An 18,760-nucleotide genomic window follows, 5' to 3' on the forward strand; every position below is an offset into this window, starting at 1 on the left:
ATTTGCTTCTGGCATTTTCTCTCTCTGAGTTCATTATGACTGTGGAAGAGAGATCTCTATTTCTTTCCAAGAAACGCCCTATCAGGGGAAGACAAGACTTACAGAGACCTAGTGGCTCACACAGCACCATTGAGACTCCTTGCAAATGGGAGATTTTCCAAAGACAGCTGACTCTCACCAAGACTTGCACATGATCTATGATCTCCAGTAAAAAAAACAAGTGCTTCTGTGATCTAAAACTGGGCAGTAGTCCAGCTTCCTTGGTTCCTTCCTATCACCACTCACCCCCATTACTTTACATCTGCCAGTGGCCAAGCAGTGTCACCTACCAGTTGAGCACCAGATAGCCCAGCATGCCAGTTCCTCCAGCCACCACCCACAGACTCTAGGTTTGGTTTGGCTTCCAAAGCCAAAGAAGCATGGAGCACTGCTGGTGGGCCAGCACTGCATCAGCCTTGTGTACTTCTGAGTCTCCTGTGCCTGTGTTCCGGTATGTTATCTCCTCTCCTTTCCAATCTTGACTCTTCTCTTTCTCTCATTTTTCCTGTCCTCAAGTTCTGGGGCTAAGTCTTTGTTTCTTCTTCCCTGCCTGAACATCAGCCATGAGCCCATGGCCAAGTGACCCCAATACACCTGCATTTCCAGACTTCCTCTTACCACCCTCTGCTGGGGCTTCCCAGATCCCTGCCCTGCCTGGATGAGTCTGTCTAACCTCTGGCCAAAGCCCAGCCTCCACTAATTGGTCTTGTCCTGTTTTGACGATAAAGATGGCCAAAAACTGACAGCTGACTCTGTGTGAGGTGTTGGGTGTATACTTTCAGTATACATTTTCTCATTTAATCCCCATAGAAACCCCAAGCCATTAGAATTCTTAGCCCATTTTGCAAATAAAGAAATCCAGTAGGATGTTGTTGCTTTGATTTGTTTTTTGAAACGTATCTAAGTTTTCCTGCACATTTCTAAAGCCTTATTTTGAGCTCTCAGCAGCTTTGTCTTATAATAGTAACAATGGTAATATTATTACCTGACATCTATTGAGCACTTAGTGTGTACTAGGTGCTTTATATGCAAAATCTCATGTAATCATCACAACAGCCCCAAGAAATCAGTACTATTATCTTTTTTTTTTTTTTTTTTTTTTGAGACGGAGTCTCCCAGGCTGGAGTGCAGTGGCGCAATCTCGGCTCACTGCAAGCTCCGCCTCCCGGGTTCACGCCATTCTCCTGCCTCAGCCTCTCCGAGTAGCTGGGACTACAGGCACCCGCCACCACGCCCGTCTAATTTTTTTGTATTTTTAGTAGAGACGGGGTTTCACCGTGGTCTCAATCTCCTGACCTCATGATCCGCCCGCCTCGGCCTCCCAAAGTGCTGGGATTACAGGCGTGAGCCACCGCGCCGGGCCTGAAATCAGTACTATTATCATATTAATTTTACTAATAGAAAAAAAGTAAGGCTTAGTAAGGGTAACTATCTTGGACCAAGTAATAAGCCCTGTTTAAACCAGGATCTAACTCTCAGAGTCTGACCCAGAACTGTTACATTTATACCCTCAAGCAGTGCCTAATTTCTGGCTCAAATATTAGCACTTGGGAAGATTTTTGTTTCATTTACCACTTAAAAAATCCTGAAGTTTTAAAAGACATAAGCTGTTTTAAACCTTGAACAAAGTTTTCTCATGTGTGAAACTGGGGTGGTAGTGTACATTATAGCCTTATGATCAGATGACAACATTTCAGGAAAAGCAATTCCTTCCTTACTTACAACAAAAATGAGAAAAGAATTGCTTCTGTGTTAGGGATTAACATATTAAGTATATTTTTTAAAACGTAGCACTTTTTTCAGTTCCAGAAAAATAAGAAGCATAAATATAAGAATAAAAGCCAGGCGGCCGGGCCCGGTGGCACATGCCTGTAATCCCAGCACTTTGGGAGGCTGAGGCAGGCAGATCATGAAGTGGGGAGATCAAGACCATCCTGGCTAACACGGTGAAACCCCGTCTCTACTAAAAATACAAAAAATTAGCTGGGCGTGGTGGCGGGCGCCTGTAGTCCCAGCTACTTGGGAGGCTGAGGCAGGGGAATGGCATGAACCCAGGAGGTGGAGGTTGCAGTAAGCCGAGATCACGCCACTGCACTCCAGCCTGGGCGACAGAGCAAGACTCCATCTCAAAAAAAAAAAAAAAAAAAGAATAAAAGCCAAGAGCAATGGCTGCTAGGCTACTGTTGTATTCACATGCAAAGAATTAATCATTATTTTGAGAGGACCTATTACATGCAAGACATCCCTTCTTTCTAAAAACAATAATATGCACATCCTTTGTGGCACTTACCACGATTTGTATGATACCTTTAGTGGCTATTTTTACGTTTATTTTCTGTGCTATTCTGTTACCATTGTGAGCTCATGGACTATTATCACCCTTGTTCAGTTTTTAGCACAGTGCCTGGACAATAGTAAATGCTCGGTAAATATTTGTTGAATTGATTTAATAGATTTAATAGAGCCACAGAGTTCTCATGGACCCCATCTGGCTCAGTTCTACGGCCAGTCTGCGTTGTGTCACCTCAAGACAGAAGACAAGACTCCCTAAGGTTCCTCCCATTGAGAGATTGCAAACCTTTATCAGACTAAATTCTGCAGTTGTCCCCTGGAAGGCAGAGAAGGCATGATCCTGCAGATATTAGACAAAGGGACAGAAAAGTGTCAAGGTTTCACTCTATAGCCTTCCACACCTATTTCTTTTGCCTAGGGCAAAAATTACTGGCTGGGCAGACAGAATACATAGAGTGCTTAAGACTATGCATTTTAGATCAGGAGTTGTTAAACTATGGCCCATGAGCCAAATACAGCTTTCGATCTGCTTTTGTAAATAAAGTTTTATTGGAACACAGCCACATTTATTCACTTATGTATTATCTATTTTCATACTACAACTGCAGGGTGGAGTACTTGTGGCAGAGATCATATGGCCCACAAGGCCTAAAACACTTACTGTATGATTCTTTATTTAAAAAGCTTGCTAACTCTGCTCTAGAAACACAGTTTGGATATCAATCCCTGCTGGGAAGCCTCATGCAAGTTGTTTGGCTTCTTTAGTTCTCAATTTCCACAATTCTTTCTACGTCACAGGGTGATCCTGAGATTTACATATGGCTTAGTAAACAATGCATGCTCACTGAAGGCTATTATGGCCATAATTTTCACTATGGATGTTCACTGTACAGGTCTGGATACCCACTGCAAGCCCCCTCCCCCATGCCCACTAACCTCCATATCTCCTTCTAGGGAAGAAGTTGAGTCTTCTTTGCACCTATATTAGTCCGTTTTCCCACTGCTGATAAAGACATACCCACGATTGGGTAAATTATAAAGAAAAAGAGGTTTAATGGACTCACAGTTCCATGTAGCTGGGAAAGCCTCACAATCATGGCAGAAGGTGAAAGGCACGTGTTACATGGCAGAAGGCAAGAGAGAGAAGGAGAGCCAAGCAAAAAGGGTTTCCTGTTATAAAACCATCAGATCTCATGAGACTTATTCACTACCATGAGAAGAGTATGGGGGAAACCGTGCCATGATTCAATTACCTCCCACCAGGTCCCTCCCACAACACCTGGGAATTATGGGAGCAATAATTCAAGATAAGATTTGAGGGGGTACACAGCCAAACCATGTCACTACCCATAGCCAGCTGATCACCAAATCCTGTCTGTTAAATCTACAAAATGTCTTTCAAATGTGTCCTGACCTCTCCACGGCTACTGCTATTCCCTCCACCTAAAACCTACCCTTCTCCACTTTTCAAAATATTACTTATCCTTCAAGGGCCTCCTCAAACGCTACCACCTTGATAAAGTCTTCCCTGACAGATCACCCCCATCCTTTGCTGAAAGGATTGTCTCCTTTCCCTCCAAACCTGCCCCTACAGAAGCCTGCCGCTTCTTCCATGAACACTTCCTGCCTTTGCTTGCTGTGGCTTTGAGCTTTGTGAGAATGCAAATCCCTAGAGGGGAATTTAGTTGAAGAAATCTGTCCATTACATCAAGACTCACTTAATAAATTCCTCCTAAGCAATTTGTGCCAGGAAAAAAATTGCTCCAACAGATACATGTGTTTATGTTCTTTTGTCAGACAGTGAGAACCTCATACAGCTTTCCCCTTTTTACTCAGCTACCAGGAAGCTTAGTACTAAATTACAGTAACCACCCCCAGGTGCATGGAAACACCCGTTTATCTGTGTCTGTAGTTGGTCTTTGTTCTTTTATTTTTTTTAAGTGTTCTGTAGGAGAAGGTGATTTATACATGCTAAACAAATATAGCATTACAGCATGTTCTCTTTGTTGAACTGGCCGTTCTGCAAAGGGACAATGTCCTTATGTGTACAGGGGTTTCCTCTGACACCTAAAGTATTTCTCAATCTTCCATTCAATATCACTCATATTAGTGGTAAAGCAAAAGTGGATATTTATTTCCTCCCAATTGCACAAACAGGAATCTCGGAGTTTAAAACTAAAAACTATTCGTCATTTAGCATTAGGTATATCTCCTAATGCTGTCCCTCCCCGCTCCCCCCACCCCACAACAGTCCCCAGAGTGTGATGTTCCCCTTCCAATGACTTCTCATTGTTCAATTCCCACCTATGAGTGAGAACATGCGATGTTTGGTTTTTTGTCCTTGTGATAGTTTACTGAGAATGATGTTTTCCAGTTTCATCCATGTCCCTACAAAGGACATGAACTCATCATTTTTATGGCTGCATAGTATTCCATGGTGTATATGTGCCACATTTTCTTAATCCAGTCTATCGTTGTTGGACATTTGGGTTGGTTCCAAGTCTTTGCTATTGTGAATAGTGCCACAATAAACATACGTGTGCATATGTCTTTATAGCAGCATGATTTATAGTCCTTTGGGTATATAATGGGTGCAGCAAACCAACATGGCACATGGATACATATGTAACAAACCTGCATATTGTGCACATGTACCCTAAAACCTAAAGTATAATAATAAAAAAAAAATAAAACTATAAACTATTCAAATTAAAAATCCTAATCTAGATCAATTTACAGAACAATGGAATAAAAATTTCCAAAAGTTTACTCCTCCATAAAAGCAATGAAAACAGGCAAAAATTATCTAAATAAAATTTTTCAGAACTCTGGATATTAACCAAAGGTTTGCAAGGAGTATTTATTCAGGAAAACGGCTGAATCTTGTTACGAAAGTGAGCTTCATTGCTTTACAACTTGCCTTAGAGACATCCTGCTTGTCCCTAGCTCTGTGGTACACTTAAAAACCAACAGCCTCACAATAATGGTAGCTGGAAAAACCAGCAACCTAGCAACCACTGAAGGAGACAATGAGCTTGAAATCCCCCAAAGTTCCATCACCCAGAGAACTGTTACTGTTTGATCTGTTTGGAAGTTCCCTGGAAGCCTCTGCTCACAGGGCTTGTTTTCATTTAACCTCACTCAGAGCTCACTCAGCGCAGAACAGCCTTTTCCCTGAGGCATATGTCAAAGATAATCAGCAGCAATTGTTTAATATGGTCACTGCCTTAGGTGGTAAAAACATTCGGATCAACAAGAAAAGGTCAAAACACACACACACACACACACACACACACACACACACACACACACACACGAGAGGAAAAGTTGGGAAATGAGATGTCCATAAAAAGTTTTAAAAGTTCTGACATATTCCTGGGAATCTAGAAGACCACATGCATGTGCAGAGCTGTGAGCATGACCAGGAAACTGCTAAGATTTTTATTTTAAAAACATGCTAATTATTACCCCAGGATAGCCATTAAGAAAATAACTGAAAGAAATACAGGACAAAAAATAACAAGGAAATTAAAATAGTATACAAGAAAAAATCTATTTAACACAAAAGAATGCAGTAATGGAGAAACAGAAAAACAAAAAGATATGTTATTAATACAGAGAAAAAATAGCAAAATTGCAGACATAAATCCTACCTTACCTGTAATTAAATGTAAATGTATTAAACACTCTAGTTAAAAGACAAACATTGAGGAATGAAGAGGAAAGAAAATGTTTCTACTATATGCTGCCTACAAGAGACATACTTTAGATTCAAAGACACAAATAGACTAAAAGTATAGACCACGTTAACAGTAACCAAAGAGAGCTAGAGTGGCTATGCTAATATCAGATAAAAAGACCAAAATTGTCATTAAAGACAATGAAGGACATTTTATAATGATAATAGACTCAATCCATCAGAAAGGCATAATTATAAATATACATGCAGCACCTAATAACAATGCCCCAAAATACATGTAGAAAAAGCTGACAGAATGGAAGGGAGAAATAGACAACTCAACAACAATTAGCGATTTTAATAACACACTTTCAATAATGGATAGAAGAACTAGACAAAAGAACACCAAGGAAATAAAAAATTATAATTAGACCTAAAAGATATTTATAGACTACACCAAACAACAACAGAATACACATTCTTCTCAAGTTTACATGGAACATCCTTCAGAGTAGACCGTATGTTGGGCCACCAAACAAATCTCAGCAAATGTAAAAAGAATAAAATCATGCAAAGTTTGTTTTCCCACCACAATGAAATGAAATTAGAAATCAGTAACAGAAGGAAATTTGGAAAATTCACAAATATGTGGAAATTAAACAACATACTCCTAAATAACCAATGAACTGAATAAGAATCACAAAGGATATTAGAAACTACTTTGAGATGAATGAAAACAAACATAGCATACTGAAATCTGTAAAATGGCATAGGCACAATACTCAGAGGAACATTTATGGCTGTAAATGCTTGTATTAAAAGATAAAAAAATCTCAAATCAATAACCTAATATTCCACCTTAAGACACTAGACAAAAAAAGCAAAGTAAACCCAAAGCAAACAGAGGAAAGGAAATAATAAAGATGAGAGCAAAAATAAATGATACGGAGAATAGAAAAAAATCAATAAAGCCAAAATTTAATTTGTTTAAAATGTTTTTTTAATGACAGATCTTTGGCTAGTCTGATCAAGAATAAAAAGAGAGAAGAGTCTCAGGAATTAAAGTGGACATTACTATCAGCTTCATAGAAATTATAAAAAGGATTATAAAAGAATACTATGAACAATTGTATACCAACAAAGTAATTAATTTAGATGAAATGGACAAATTCCAAGAAAGACAAAAACTACCAAAACTGCTCACGAAGAAACAGAAAATCTAAATAAACCTATAACAACAAATGATATTGAATTAGCAATTTTCAAAAACAAAACAAAGAAACTCCTTACAAAGGTAAGTCAAGATTTAGAAGTCTTCACTGGTGAATTTCATCAAATGCTTAAGGGAGAATTAACACCAATCCTTCACAAACTCTTTCAAGAAATAGAAGAGGAAGGAATATTTCCCAACTCACTCTATGAGGGATCAATAAGTGAAATGACAACCCATGGGCTGGGGAAAAATATTTGTAAATCATATATCTGATAAACGACTTGTATCCAGAATATATAATGTTTACAACTCAAAAATCAAAAGACAAACAACCCAATTTAAAAAATGGACAAGTGAATAGACATTTTTCCAAAGATATACAAAGGGCCAAAAGCACATGAAATGATGCTCAATATCTTTAGTCATTAGGAAAATGTAAATCAAAACCACAATGAGATACAATTTCACTCCTACTAGGATGGCTAAAATAAAAAAAAAGACAGACACTAACAAGTGGTGGTGAAGATGGGAGACATTGGAACCCTTACGCCTTGCTAATGGAAATGAAAAATAGTGCAGCTACTTTTAAAAACAATCTAGCAGTTTCCTAAAAGTTTAAATATAGAATTATGGTAAGACTCTATAATTTTGCTCGTAGGTCTACCCAAGATAACTGAAAACACTTCTTCACACAAAAATTTGTTCATGAATGTTCACAGCAGCATTATTCATATAGCCACAAAGTGGAAACAATTCAAATGTCCATCAACTGACGAATGAATAAACAAATGTGGCATATCAGTACAACAAAATATTATTCGGCCATAAAAAGTAATGAAGTATTGATACATGTGACAACATGGATGAACCTTGAAAACACTATACTAAGTGAAAGAAGCCAGACACAAAAGGACAAATACTGTATGATACCATTTATATCAAATGTCCAGAATAGGCAAATCCATAGAGACAGAAAGTAGATTAGTGGTTTCCAGGGTTGGAGTGAGGTTGGGTAATGAGGAGTGACTGCTGATGGGTACAGGCTTTCTTTCAGGGGCCATGAAAATGTTCTGAAATTAGATAGCAGTGATGGTTACATAACTGTGTGAATATACTGAAAACTAAATTTCATACTTCAAAAGGCTGAATTTTATGGTATGTAATTAAACCTCAATAAAACTGTTAGTAAGTAGTTCCAGATCCAGCTCAATTCAGGAAACTCATAAAATTTTTGAATAGTCGGCCTCTGTTTGAATACTTGTAAAGGCAACAAGCTCACTCCTACATAGGGCAGACTGTTCTGTTTGTGGGTATTTGGATTGTTTTTTCTAACCGCTGAATTCCCCAATACCTACCACAGTGCCTGACACAATGGAAGGGCTCCCATAGTGTGATAAAATGTTGGATTGACATTTCACAGTGATATTTTCAAATGAAAAAAAGCAAAGAACAGAACAGTATATTAGGTAATAGACATTTTATCATGATTCCATTTATGTAACTAAAACATGTGCATATTATATTTAATATATCTAATATTTATTTAAGATAGACAATATGTATCATATATAATCTTTAATATGCATGAAATATTCCTTGATGGGTATTTGAAAATCTTTAAGTAGTTACTTCAGGAAAGTATCAAGGAAAGGGAAGTTGGAAGGGGACCATTATTTTTCACCTATAACCTTCAATACTAGTGTAATCCTTTTTTTTTTTCTTTTGAGACACAGTCTCACTCTGTCACCCAGGCTGGAGTGCTGTGGTGTGACCTCGGCTCACTGCAACCTCTGCCTCCCGGGTTCAAGCGATTCTCCTGCCTCGGCCTCCCAAGTAGCTGGGATGACAGGTGCCCACCACCACGCCTGGCTAACTTTTTTGTATTTTTAGTAGAGACAGGGTTTCACCATGTTGGCCAGGCTGGTTTTGAACTCCTGATCTCAAGTGATCCACCTGCCTCAGCCTAGTTAAAAGGTGTAATGCTTTTTAATCTTAAGCAACTACATAATTTTAGAAAAAACTATGTTCCTCATGAAGTAGAACATCAAATCTCTGATATTCTACTTCACTATATGTAATTTGGTTCTTTATCAGAGGAGAATCCCTAAGAAAAGACGCACTGTGTTCTGTGGCTAATACTATATAGGCCAGTGTTCTCAAAGGGCTGTTGGAATGGGCAGCTGAGGTTCCACTCACGGCACTGTGACTACTGTGCTTGTCACTAAAGACCAAAAAGCCTGCCTCCGAGCTGCAAACACCTTTCTTTCCTTACCTGAGCCCTGAGCAAAGGAGCCAGGGACTCCCCTACACAAAGCTGCACCATTCTCTGTCATAATCATCAGTAGCCATGTCAGCATACAGCTTCAGCTCAAGGGCTGTGAGCTGGTGGACTAAGTTACTCACTAATCACCTGGCTACCCCAAACACACATGTACTGTATGTCTCCTCTGTGCCAAGCTCTGTGCTAGACATACAGTTTGCCCACAAGACCTTCTGAACATACTACAAAGTCTTTCAAACCCTAAAAGCTTAGGTCTCTGATTTCAGAGGCACTCTAGAAAGACCACAACTTTAAGGATCTGCACCAAAAATTCAATACACTTTGGAGGCAGCAGGAATTCTAGTATGAATATTCAGTGTCAGAATAGCATAGCAAGCTGGTCCCAGACTCAACGTTTTCCTGGAAGGTATCTGATTCAACTTATCTTTACAGACGGAAAGAGACAAGAGGAAAAGTGACTTGTTTAAGGACACGTTATTAGGTCATGGCAGGATCAGGTTTTCTGGCCCTAATCCAGTTTTGGTTGCTTTTCTCCCAGCTCTGTGGCTTCTGACTCCCTCCAGTAACTTCTTTATCAGAGGCCATCTGTAGACCCACCCCTGACCTCCTCTCCATCAACCCCATCACATCAGGACAGTGATTCTGCATCCTGTCTTAACTAAGGCCTCTTTGGTCCATGCTGACAGCATCCAGGGCCTTCTCTCTGGCTTCCCCCTTAATATTTCAGTGGGCTTAGGCATCTGGAGTGGGGAGCTGGTGAATAAAGGATGGAAGTGGGATAGTTGATGTCTGGGAATATTTAAGACTGAGCTTGCCCAGTAGCCAGAGGTGCCAATAGCCTGACACGTATTTGGCACTCTTGCTCCTTCCTGTTCCTGAGAATCCAACTTTTCCAGAGCCCAGTCCTATAATACCTCACCATGAACATATGACTACCTCATCTCAATAGTTAATTCAAGCCTGCCTTCTGGATCTTCTCCAGAAGCATCCAGACTCCTAGGGTGTCCTAGAATCAAAGCAGGGTGGAGCTGGGGCCCCCTGACTCCTCACATGCTGCATGGATCCAAAGCTCCCTCCCTGGGACTGAAGGCAAAGACAGCAGGAGGTTTGGAAGATACCTGATTCTTGTAAGAGAGGGAAAGGATTAGGTAGAGTGAGAGGGAGACAGACTGGAGGAGAAAGAGAAGGGGGAGTGGAATTCATTATCTGATTATTCCTTATCTGATTGTCCAGGTGCACACAGTTACCATGTTGCTTAGAAATTCAAAAAAAAAAAGTCATTTAATTACCCTCTCCTCAACCACCTCTCTCTCTGCTTAACAGTAGCGATTTTAGAAGCTATTCTGAATGCTCTATTTTAGAAGTCATTTATAATTATGAATGCAATACTGCAAGGCAAATGTGTTGCAAAGTGAACTTGAAGATCTTGCAAACCACACATGATTTAATGGAATCAATTTAAGGCTTGTTACAGAGCAGAACTTCAATCTGCCCACTGACAAATGAGGATGAAGCGGTATTAGACCAGTGAAGAAACAATGAAGAGAAAATCAACAGAAGATGGCAAAATCTGCAAGTGATAATAATGTGAATACCAAAGGGTTAAAGGAGGCATTTGGGTTAAACTGTTAAGTTTTGGTTTATTTTTACAAAAATGAGGATTTTTAAGGTAGTCCTAAAAAATCAATCACAAAACAAAGAATGCTCCATTGTGCTATTACATCATTTTGTCAGCACAATTAAGCCAAAAAGTCAACACTCCTTTTATTCCATGTTTATTATAAGACTTAATGCAAAGTTGAAATTATAATCTAAATATTCTTAACTAAAAGGTGAAAACACTCTTCATTTCATAATCTACAATTTCATTTTAAAGGTAAGTTCCCAATAAAACTTTTTTTACCATGACATTTTACACCGCTGCTTTCAGTGGGGGTGACCTTTCTTTAAAACCAATTGCCCTCGGTAATGAAGACCTCTTGAAGGTTCCTCTGTCCTTGGTATAACTGCCACTTCTCTGAATTATGCACCCTCAGCCATGATCCCGTGATAGGCGGTTATGGAAACACACAAATAATAGTGGCACAGTTAACATTACTGAGACCTATCTATGTATCAGGCACAGTTACAAGTGTTTTATGAGCATTAACTCATTTATCCTTCACAATAACACTGTAAGATAGATGCCATTATTATCTTCCTTTGGCTGATGAGGAAACTGAGACATGGAGAAATTAAATAGCTTGCCCAAGGCTACACCACTAATAAGTGATGGATGCACTGTGGTGGCTGCAGAGCCCTTGCTCTTTTGCACAAAGCCCCGCCTGTACCATGTACATTTGGACTTGCTTCCTGTGGGAAAGAACACTGTTTCTCCCTAAGGAAGGAAAGCTGCTTCTAGGACAGTTCCTGAGCCCTGACTCACCTGGTGGTGTTTAGGTTCCGATAAAGCTGCCCCAGGGACTCCAGCAGTCTCCCTTCCATCTCCCGGTCCCTGAGCTGCTGAGCCAGGGCCAGCCAGTGCTCATGGTAGGTGATGCATGCCTCAGGATTTGGGGACACAGAGCTGTAGAAATGGCAGAGGGATTTGGTGGCCTGAAGCTGACCTGAACATAAAGCAGGGACATGAATGAGATGACTTGAGATAGGAAACGGACAAAACTTGCTCCAATACTTTTCTCTATAGCTTCCCAGCAGCATGGGACATACTCACTCTTTAGATGTCGATGCCTTAAGCCAAACAGCAATGCCATTTCATAACAAAGAAGGCCATGGGTCAGCTGGCGTCCAGACACCAGAACTTGGGCCAACCAGAGAAACACCTGTACTAATTCCATGTCTGTCTCCTTGCTGGCCTGAAGTTCACAATAGAGTCGTACAGCCTGCAGGAGATAGTTTCTGGCTGGATGCTGAGCCCAGGACTTAAGGCTCAGGTGGCCAAGATTGGCCATAGCCACTGCCTGGTTACGCATGTCTCCCACCTCCTGGGCTCTGTTCAAGGCCCGAAGATAGCTCTTGGCTGCCCTGTTCACCCGGCCTTCACCTTGAAGTGCAAGTCCCAGGAGGTTATAGACGACTCCCCTTTGAGTGAGACTCTCTGTCTCCTTCAGGGAGCATAGCAGTGGCTCAAGCACATCCAAAGCCTTCTTGGCCTGGCTGGCTAAGAGATAGGCCCATGCCAGGCAGAGAGAAGACTCAAAGGATTCCTGCTCACCCAGCAGCTGCCCTAGCACCAAGGCCTGGCTCAGGTAGTGGATGGCACCATCAGGAGACCTGTGCTGGAGGTACACTTTGGAAAGGATGAGACACAGGGCCCTCTGGGTGCTCTGGTCTGCTAGTTCCTCACAGGCAACCAGGGCCTGTCTGAGCATTGGGCAGGCCAAGGCAGAAACTTCACCCCAGCCTGGGGAAGGAAAGCCAAGGAGCTTGGTTGTGTTCTGGAGGACCAGGTGGACCTGCCAAATAGGAAGAGACATCCCTTGAGCACTCTGGATACCATGTTGCTGGACAGAGGCCACTGCAAGGTGTGGAAGATATTTCTTGTCATACAGAAAACTCAAAACACTGGCCACAGCCTCAGAGGCAGGAGGGTGTCCAGAGAGGAGCTGCAGGCGCTCGGCGAAGGGCAGGACCTCCTCGTGCCGGCCTAGGCTCAGGAGCAAGCGGATGGCCAGAAAGCAGGCCCTGGCCTCCAGTGGGCTGCTGCCCACCACAATCCCCTGGCGCAGCACGTAGGCCACCACGTCAAGTTCATGCTTGGCACTAGACTCACGGTCAGGCAGGCAGGCCAGCAGGGCACCTGCCTTTTCCAACAGGGTGGAGCCTTTATGTCTCAGCCTCTGTTTCAGGTAGATGGCAGCCAAATTGATGTACAGAGCGCCCACCAAGGATAGGTCCTCAAATGCTCCATTGAGAATGTGGATGGCCTCCTCAAAGTACACCCTGGCCTGAGAGAGTTTGACCTTCCTGAGGCTCAGCCGGCCCAGGAGGAAGCAGAGCCGGGCATGGGCCCAGGTCATGTGGCTCTTCTTGGCCCACTTTCTTGATGCCTCCAGGTAGGCCACAAACTCATCCTCCTCAGAGAAGCTATAAAAGGAAGAAGTGAGGAAAGAGAAGGAGAAGTCATAGAGACTCTTAAAGTGGTCAGCATAACCCTCATGATCCAGAAAAGCCAATATGGGGGTGAAGTTCTCAGCCTCCTCCTCCTGACCAGTGCTTAGGTCCATGAGCAGTTCCGGGTCATCAAGGTCATCAGGCTCCGGCAGGTGATAGCTGTCTGAGGTGGCTGAGAGGAGCTCCTCCTCCAGGCTGGAGTCCTCAGAGCTGCTGGACTGTCTGAAGCCCATGGCCTGATGCTCCTCCCAGGCTCTTCCAGGCCTGACCTCCTTGAAGCCTTCAGGCTGGGATGCTGTAAGGATAGGCAAAGTTGAGCAACCTTGGGCACCTGCACCTAATGTGGCCGCTCTTGGCAAGAGGACAGAAGTGCTGTCCTCGAGGATGAATGTCAGGTTCAGCATGATCGCTACTCACCACTCAGATCATTTGGAGGATTCTGGATGGATTCAAACCCACCTAAGTAGAGATGAAGAACAGGTCTGGTGTTAGGTCAGGATGGGCCACCATGCCCATGCCTCCAGGTGCACCCCAGACCAGTGGCCTCTTAGGAGACTTGGCATTTAAGACCTTCAGTCATCATTAAGGAACAAGGCAGAATTATCCTTTCACCATCATCTTAAGAGCTGCAGGGGCCTAATCATCTTGTTTAACCCCTGCACTTTACAGTGGGGGAACCAAGGTATACGTGAAACTCAGAGTCCGAGAAGAAAAGCTGGAAACACAGGCTTTATGTCAAGAGGTGTGGGTACTGTAGGGGGGCGGGGGGTGGGGAAAGCGGGGGTCGTGATAGAATCTGAAGATCAGAGAAATGCAGTTCCCAAATCTCTCAGCACGTTTACGATGGAGCCTGGACACAACTCCCAGCACAGAGCATGTGGGAGCACATGGTGCTGCCTCCCACTTCCAAATGTATCACATCCTTCGTTCTTCCCTCCTCCATTCATTCATCATTCATCCACTTGGCAGACATTGGTTCCATGTGTCCACTGGGCTGGACACTGTGTTTGCAAAAGTGGCAGGGGTGAGGGGCCACAAGTGAAGGGAGAATAAAAAGGAGCAAGGATGCATGCCGCATGCCGCAGACCTGCACTCCTGATCTTTGAGTGAGAGGCAAGTGCTGTCTGGGGCCTCCTCTTGCATCCTCCCCACCACTGGACCAAATCATGATCCAAGTCTGCACCCAGGCCTTCTCCCCAAGGAACACTGCTAGTATACCTCAATTTTCAGACATCAGGCTCCCGCCTACTGGGCAGTGCTTACAGCTCTAGCTTCCTGCTCAACCTCATAAGGCAATATGATCTGCTTGTGGCTTGTGGCAAGAAAGCTCTGCTAGGGCAGGGTGCTGATGCCTGAGGCAAGTGCTTTCACAAACACTCTTTATGCACGGACAAAGCTCTCAACTCCCTGCTCTACTCCTGGGAGATGGCCTGAGGGCCCGTTCAGCAGAATCTCTAGCTGTATCCATAAAATATGGATCATCTAATCTGGCTACACAAGAGCAGACACAATGTCACCATCAATAAAGAGATGGGAGAAACAAAATTCTTCCTCAAGTCACCATCAATGAGAAAATGTACTCCCTGTCACAGAGCAGTAGGCCTTTCTCAAAGTAAGAGAAATGAGTATCATTCATTCAGTCAGTCAGTCCTTCAGACACTGCTGAAAACTAGTCAGTTTGTCAGAGGAATCTTTCACAATTGTTGAGATCTGATTCCATGACACAGAAAACATCCAAGACTAACACACCCAACAACTCAGTCATTTTGTGTCGGGGGCAGTGTGGTAAAGTGGATTGCTCTGACTAGCAGTTCTTATCCTAGCTAAGGCACTAATTCCTTTGGGCCTGTTTCCCAATCTGTAATGTGAGACAAGAAATCATCTCTTAAGGCCTTTTCACAGTGGTAACATTTACAGCCCCACCCGTGTCACTGGGGGCCTACTTCAGTCCTAGAAGGTACCTCAGCCAGGACTCAGGAAGTTCTCCTTCCCCAAGATTAGGAGGGAAGACCCAGTACAGCCGACCACCCATGATATAGGTGAGTTGGCTTCATCACATCTCATAGTTTCCCTGCAACCCCAGAATTACCTGAAATCTAAAGTGAAATGCTGCTAATCAAATACAATTCAGGTCATCAACAGAACAGTGGTCATAGCCACCCAAATTCATGAATAGGATTAGAATTTAGGAGTATTCTATTCCTGGTTAGGGACACTATCTTATTCTTGAGGACCCCAGGCTTTTGAAGGTGTCTAAGAACCAACACTCACTGAGTCGGTAGACAGATGTGATGTCAGTGCGAGCAAGACTGTGGAGGAAGCTGGAACACTCAGTCTGCTTATCACCTCCCAGGGCCAACAGGGAGCATCTCTCCTCATCACTGAGAAAGGCAGAGTTCCTGCTCCTGTATCAGGGCAAAAAACACAGAGACAGATTAGTGCAAGGCTTCAGACTCCATCTCCTCTTCTCTCCACACTAGGATGTAGTGGAGGATGCAGAAAAGCCATCAATCCACCGGCCCATAGATGAAATTAGATTCCTCATCTCACCGTTGCATACTGTATTTATACCGCCAAAAAAGAAGGGCTATTAGCACATCATGCTGGGAGAACTGAGAGATGTGGTTGTCCAGTAGGTCAAAGTGGGGATGAAAACACCCTTCCTCTTAAAACCCCATCTCCCAAGAAAAACAAAGCCCCTTCTCTCAACCTCTACCCATTCTTTGAGATCCCATGATACCAATTTTTAATGTAAGAAAGAGGAACTGATTGCCCTACATGGAAGGGTTGAAAAGGGACGATTAAAAAAGTTTATTTGTCCTTAGGTTATTTCAAGAAAAAGTGAGGGACAAATGACACAATCTAGAGGAATAATGAAGAAAATGTGACCATAGTCAGAGGAATCTTTCACCATTGTTAAGGTCTGATTCCATGGCATAGAACAACAGTTTAGTCAACATTAAGAGGATTGGAATGGCTAAGGGAAAGAAGTGGGTAAAAGGAAGATTAGGGGAGTTGAAAGAAATTATTATAAACAATAGAGATCTTGATACTCATGCTGTTGTATAAACTAACTATTAAGCCTAATTTGCTTACTAGAGATTTGTTATAGAATTAAATAATTAAAAACTAGAAGTGGCTTAGAAGCTACTGGATTGCATCTATCTGAACAATTTTTTAGGCCACTTTTAGTTCTAAATAGAGAATGTTTTAATGTCAGAACCCATTTTTAAAACAAAATTAACTTGGAAGCCCAGGAGTTAATAATAGCTAATACTTTGAGAGGAAGTGGTATGAAGAACCAGATACTGTTATTTTATTTAATCCACACATTTGCCATACAAGGCATGTACTACTCTTATCCTTTTTACAGATGAATAAACTGAGGCACAGAAAAATGAAGTTGGTGGTTAGGGAGTGGTAGAGCAGGACATAGGGACTTCTCTAGTTAAAGCAGTGTTCAACGAGGGGATGGGGGTACTGTAATCAGCCATTACCATTTGTCCCCATAACTCAGGTAAATGTAGTTTGAAAGCCCATGATGAGAAAACTATTAATAGCACTACACTTACTGGGCCCCCATCTCCCTGGGCTGATCGCCAGATTCCCCCCAACACCACAGAAGCTTCTAATCTCAAAACAGCATGTAACTGAAATCTACAACTAAATTCAATTGGGATAAATTGATCCCAGAGTTTTATAGATCTCTTAAATTTTACAATGTATTCCTAAATTTACTATTTCATTTACTGTTTATAACAACTTTATGGTGCAGGCTTTTTTAATCCATGTTTGTAGATTAAGAAAAGGATTCAGAACCATTCAGTGACATGCTAAGAATTGCATGGCTAGAAAGTGGTAAAGCTGAAACTAAAACTGAGGTCTTCTACCTCTGTGTGCATTGCCTCCAAGCATCTGCTAAAGTCCTGAGTTCCAGGACAACTTAGAGAATTTAGAATTTAGAGAAAGGCCAAGAAGCTTGACAAATTGTATTAGAGATTTCCAAACATGAAAACTGGGTTAGAAGAACACGGCAAAGCTTCTGGCAATACGGCAAGTTAAAGGGCTCTAAAAGGGCCACTCTCCCCCATATCTATAGAAAAATCTGTAACAAAGATGAATATTTTAGTACATTGTTGAAAGAAAGAAAGGGAAATCACTAGAAGCCAGTAACAAAAGCAAAAACCAAACCCAGATTGGCAGGTGAGAGCAGATGGCCCAGAGCTCCTGGTAGTTTCAGCTGGGACTTTGGCCTTCAGAACTGGGGTTGACCTTCTAATGTCCACCCCAAGGACAGGAGCTGTGATTTAGACCTGCATGAAGCAGGGAGCCAAATTAAACTCCCTGGAGTCTGAAAGGGTTCAACTGCTGTAAAGAGCAGATTGGAAAATTTCTTCCTACCTGCCAAGAACACACTTTTCATCTATTTGAGTTCCTGGAAAACATCAAACACCTAGGCTTATGCCACTGGGACGTGTGGGATCTAAATTTACACTACCTGGTGTTGGTAGCACGTTCCAAGAATTAACAGTAAAAAATCAGTCCTGGATCATTACTCCCTAAGGTTCCAGGAGAAGCAAATGCAAAACCTAGTCAGCAAGGTTTTCTTCAGTCCAGGATCCATATAAAGCCCATCTTTTAAAATGTTGAAAATTAGTTCATGTAACAAAAAATACAAACCGTGCAATAAAATGAACTATTCACAAAGAGAGCCAGCAGATGCACAAATAACTATATTAACACTATAAAAAACTAGAAATGACAATAATCTGAAGAATTTATACGAATGATTAAAAAGGTGAAATAATAAGAAAAAATAGAAGCTACAATGAAAAGATGGAACACTGTGAGAAGAAACAGCCATATATGAAAAATAGCAAAATACAAATCCTAGAAAATGGAAAATAAAGGCACAGAAATTAAGAACTACATGGGTGGGTTAAACAGCAAGTTTAGTCATAGCAGAGGTGAGAATTAGTGAAACTGAAGATTATGTCAAGAAAATCAATCAGAATTTAGCCTGGTGTGACAAAAAGATAAAAAATATAAAAGAACTGATTAAGCAAGAATGAGGATAGAGTAAGTCCAACGTACCTCTAATAGGAATTCCAGAAGAGAGACTAAAAAGAATGAGAGAGAGGCA

At 41.9% G+C, this 18,760-nt stretch overlaps 1 protein-coding gene across 5 annotated transcripts in view; it reads right to left on the bottom strand.

Annotated features, from left to right (window-relative positions):
- SH3TC2 (SH3 domain and tetratricopeptide repeats 2) overlaps positions 1–18,760 on the bottom strand; it is a 139,047-nt gene that overhangs the window by 88,686 nt on the left and 31,601 nt on the right. For 4 of the 5 annotated variants that reach the window (XM_058440010.1, XM_058440008.1, XM_058440009.1 and 1 more), the window contains exons 9-12: positions 15,889–16,022; positions 14,035–14,076; positions 12,218–13,912; positions 11,930–12,110 (exon numbers count right to left, since the gene is read on the bottom strand). In XM_058440010.1, coding sequence (XP_058295993.1) covers positions 11,930–12,110; positions 12,218–13,912; positions 14,035–14,076; positions 15,889–16,022 — 2,052 coding nt within the window. Of the gene's footprint in view, positions 1–11,929; positions 13,913–14,034; positions 14,077–15,888; positions 16,023–18,760 lie in introns of all 5 variants that reach the window. The other variant, XM_058440011.1, reaches the window with a different exon arrangement.

The sequence above is a fragment of the Hylobates moloch genome, unplaced genomic scaffold, assembly GCF_009828535.3.
Source record: "Hylobates moloch isolate HMO894 unplaced genomic scaffold, HMol_V3 SCAFFOLD_6, whole genome shotgun sequence".
Classification (NCBI taxonomy): Eukaryota; Metazoa; Chordata; class Mammalia; order Primates; family Hylobatidae; genus Hylobates; species Hylobates moloch.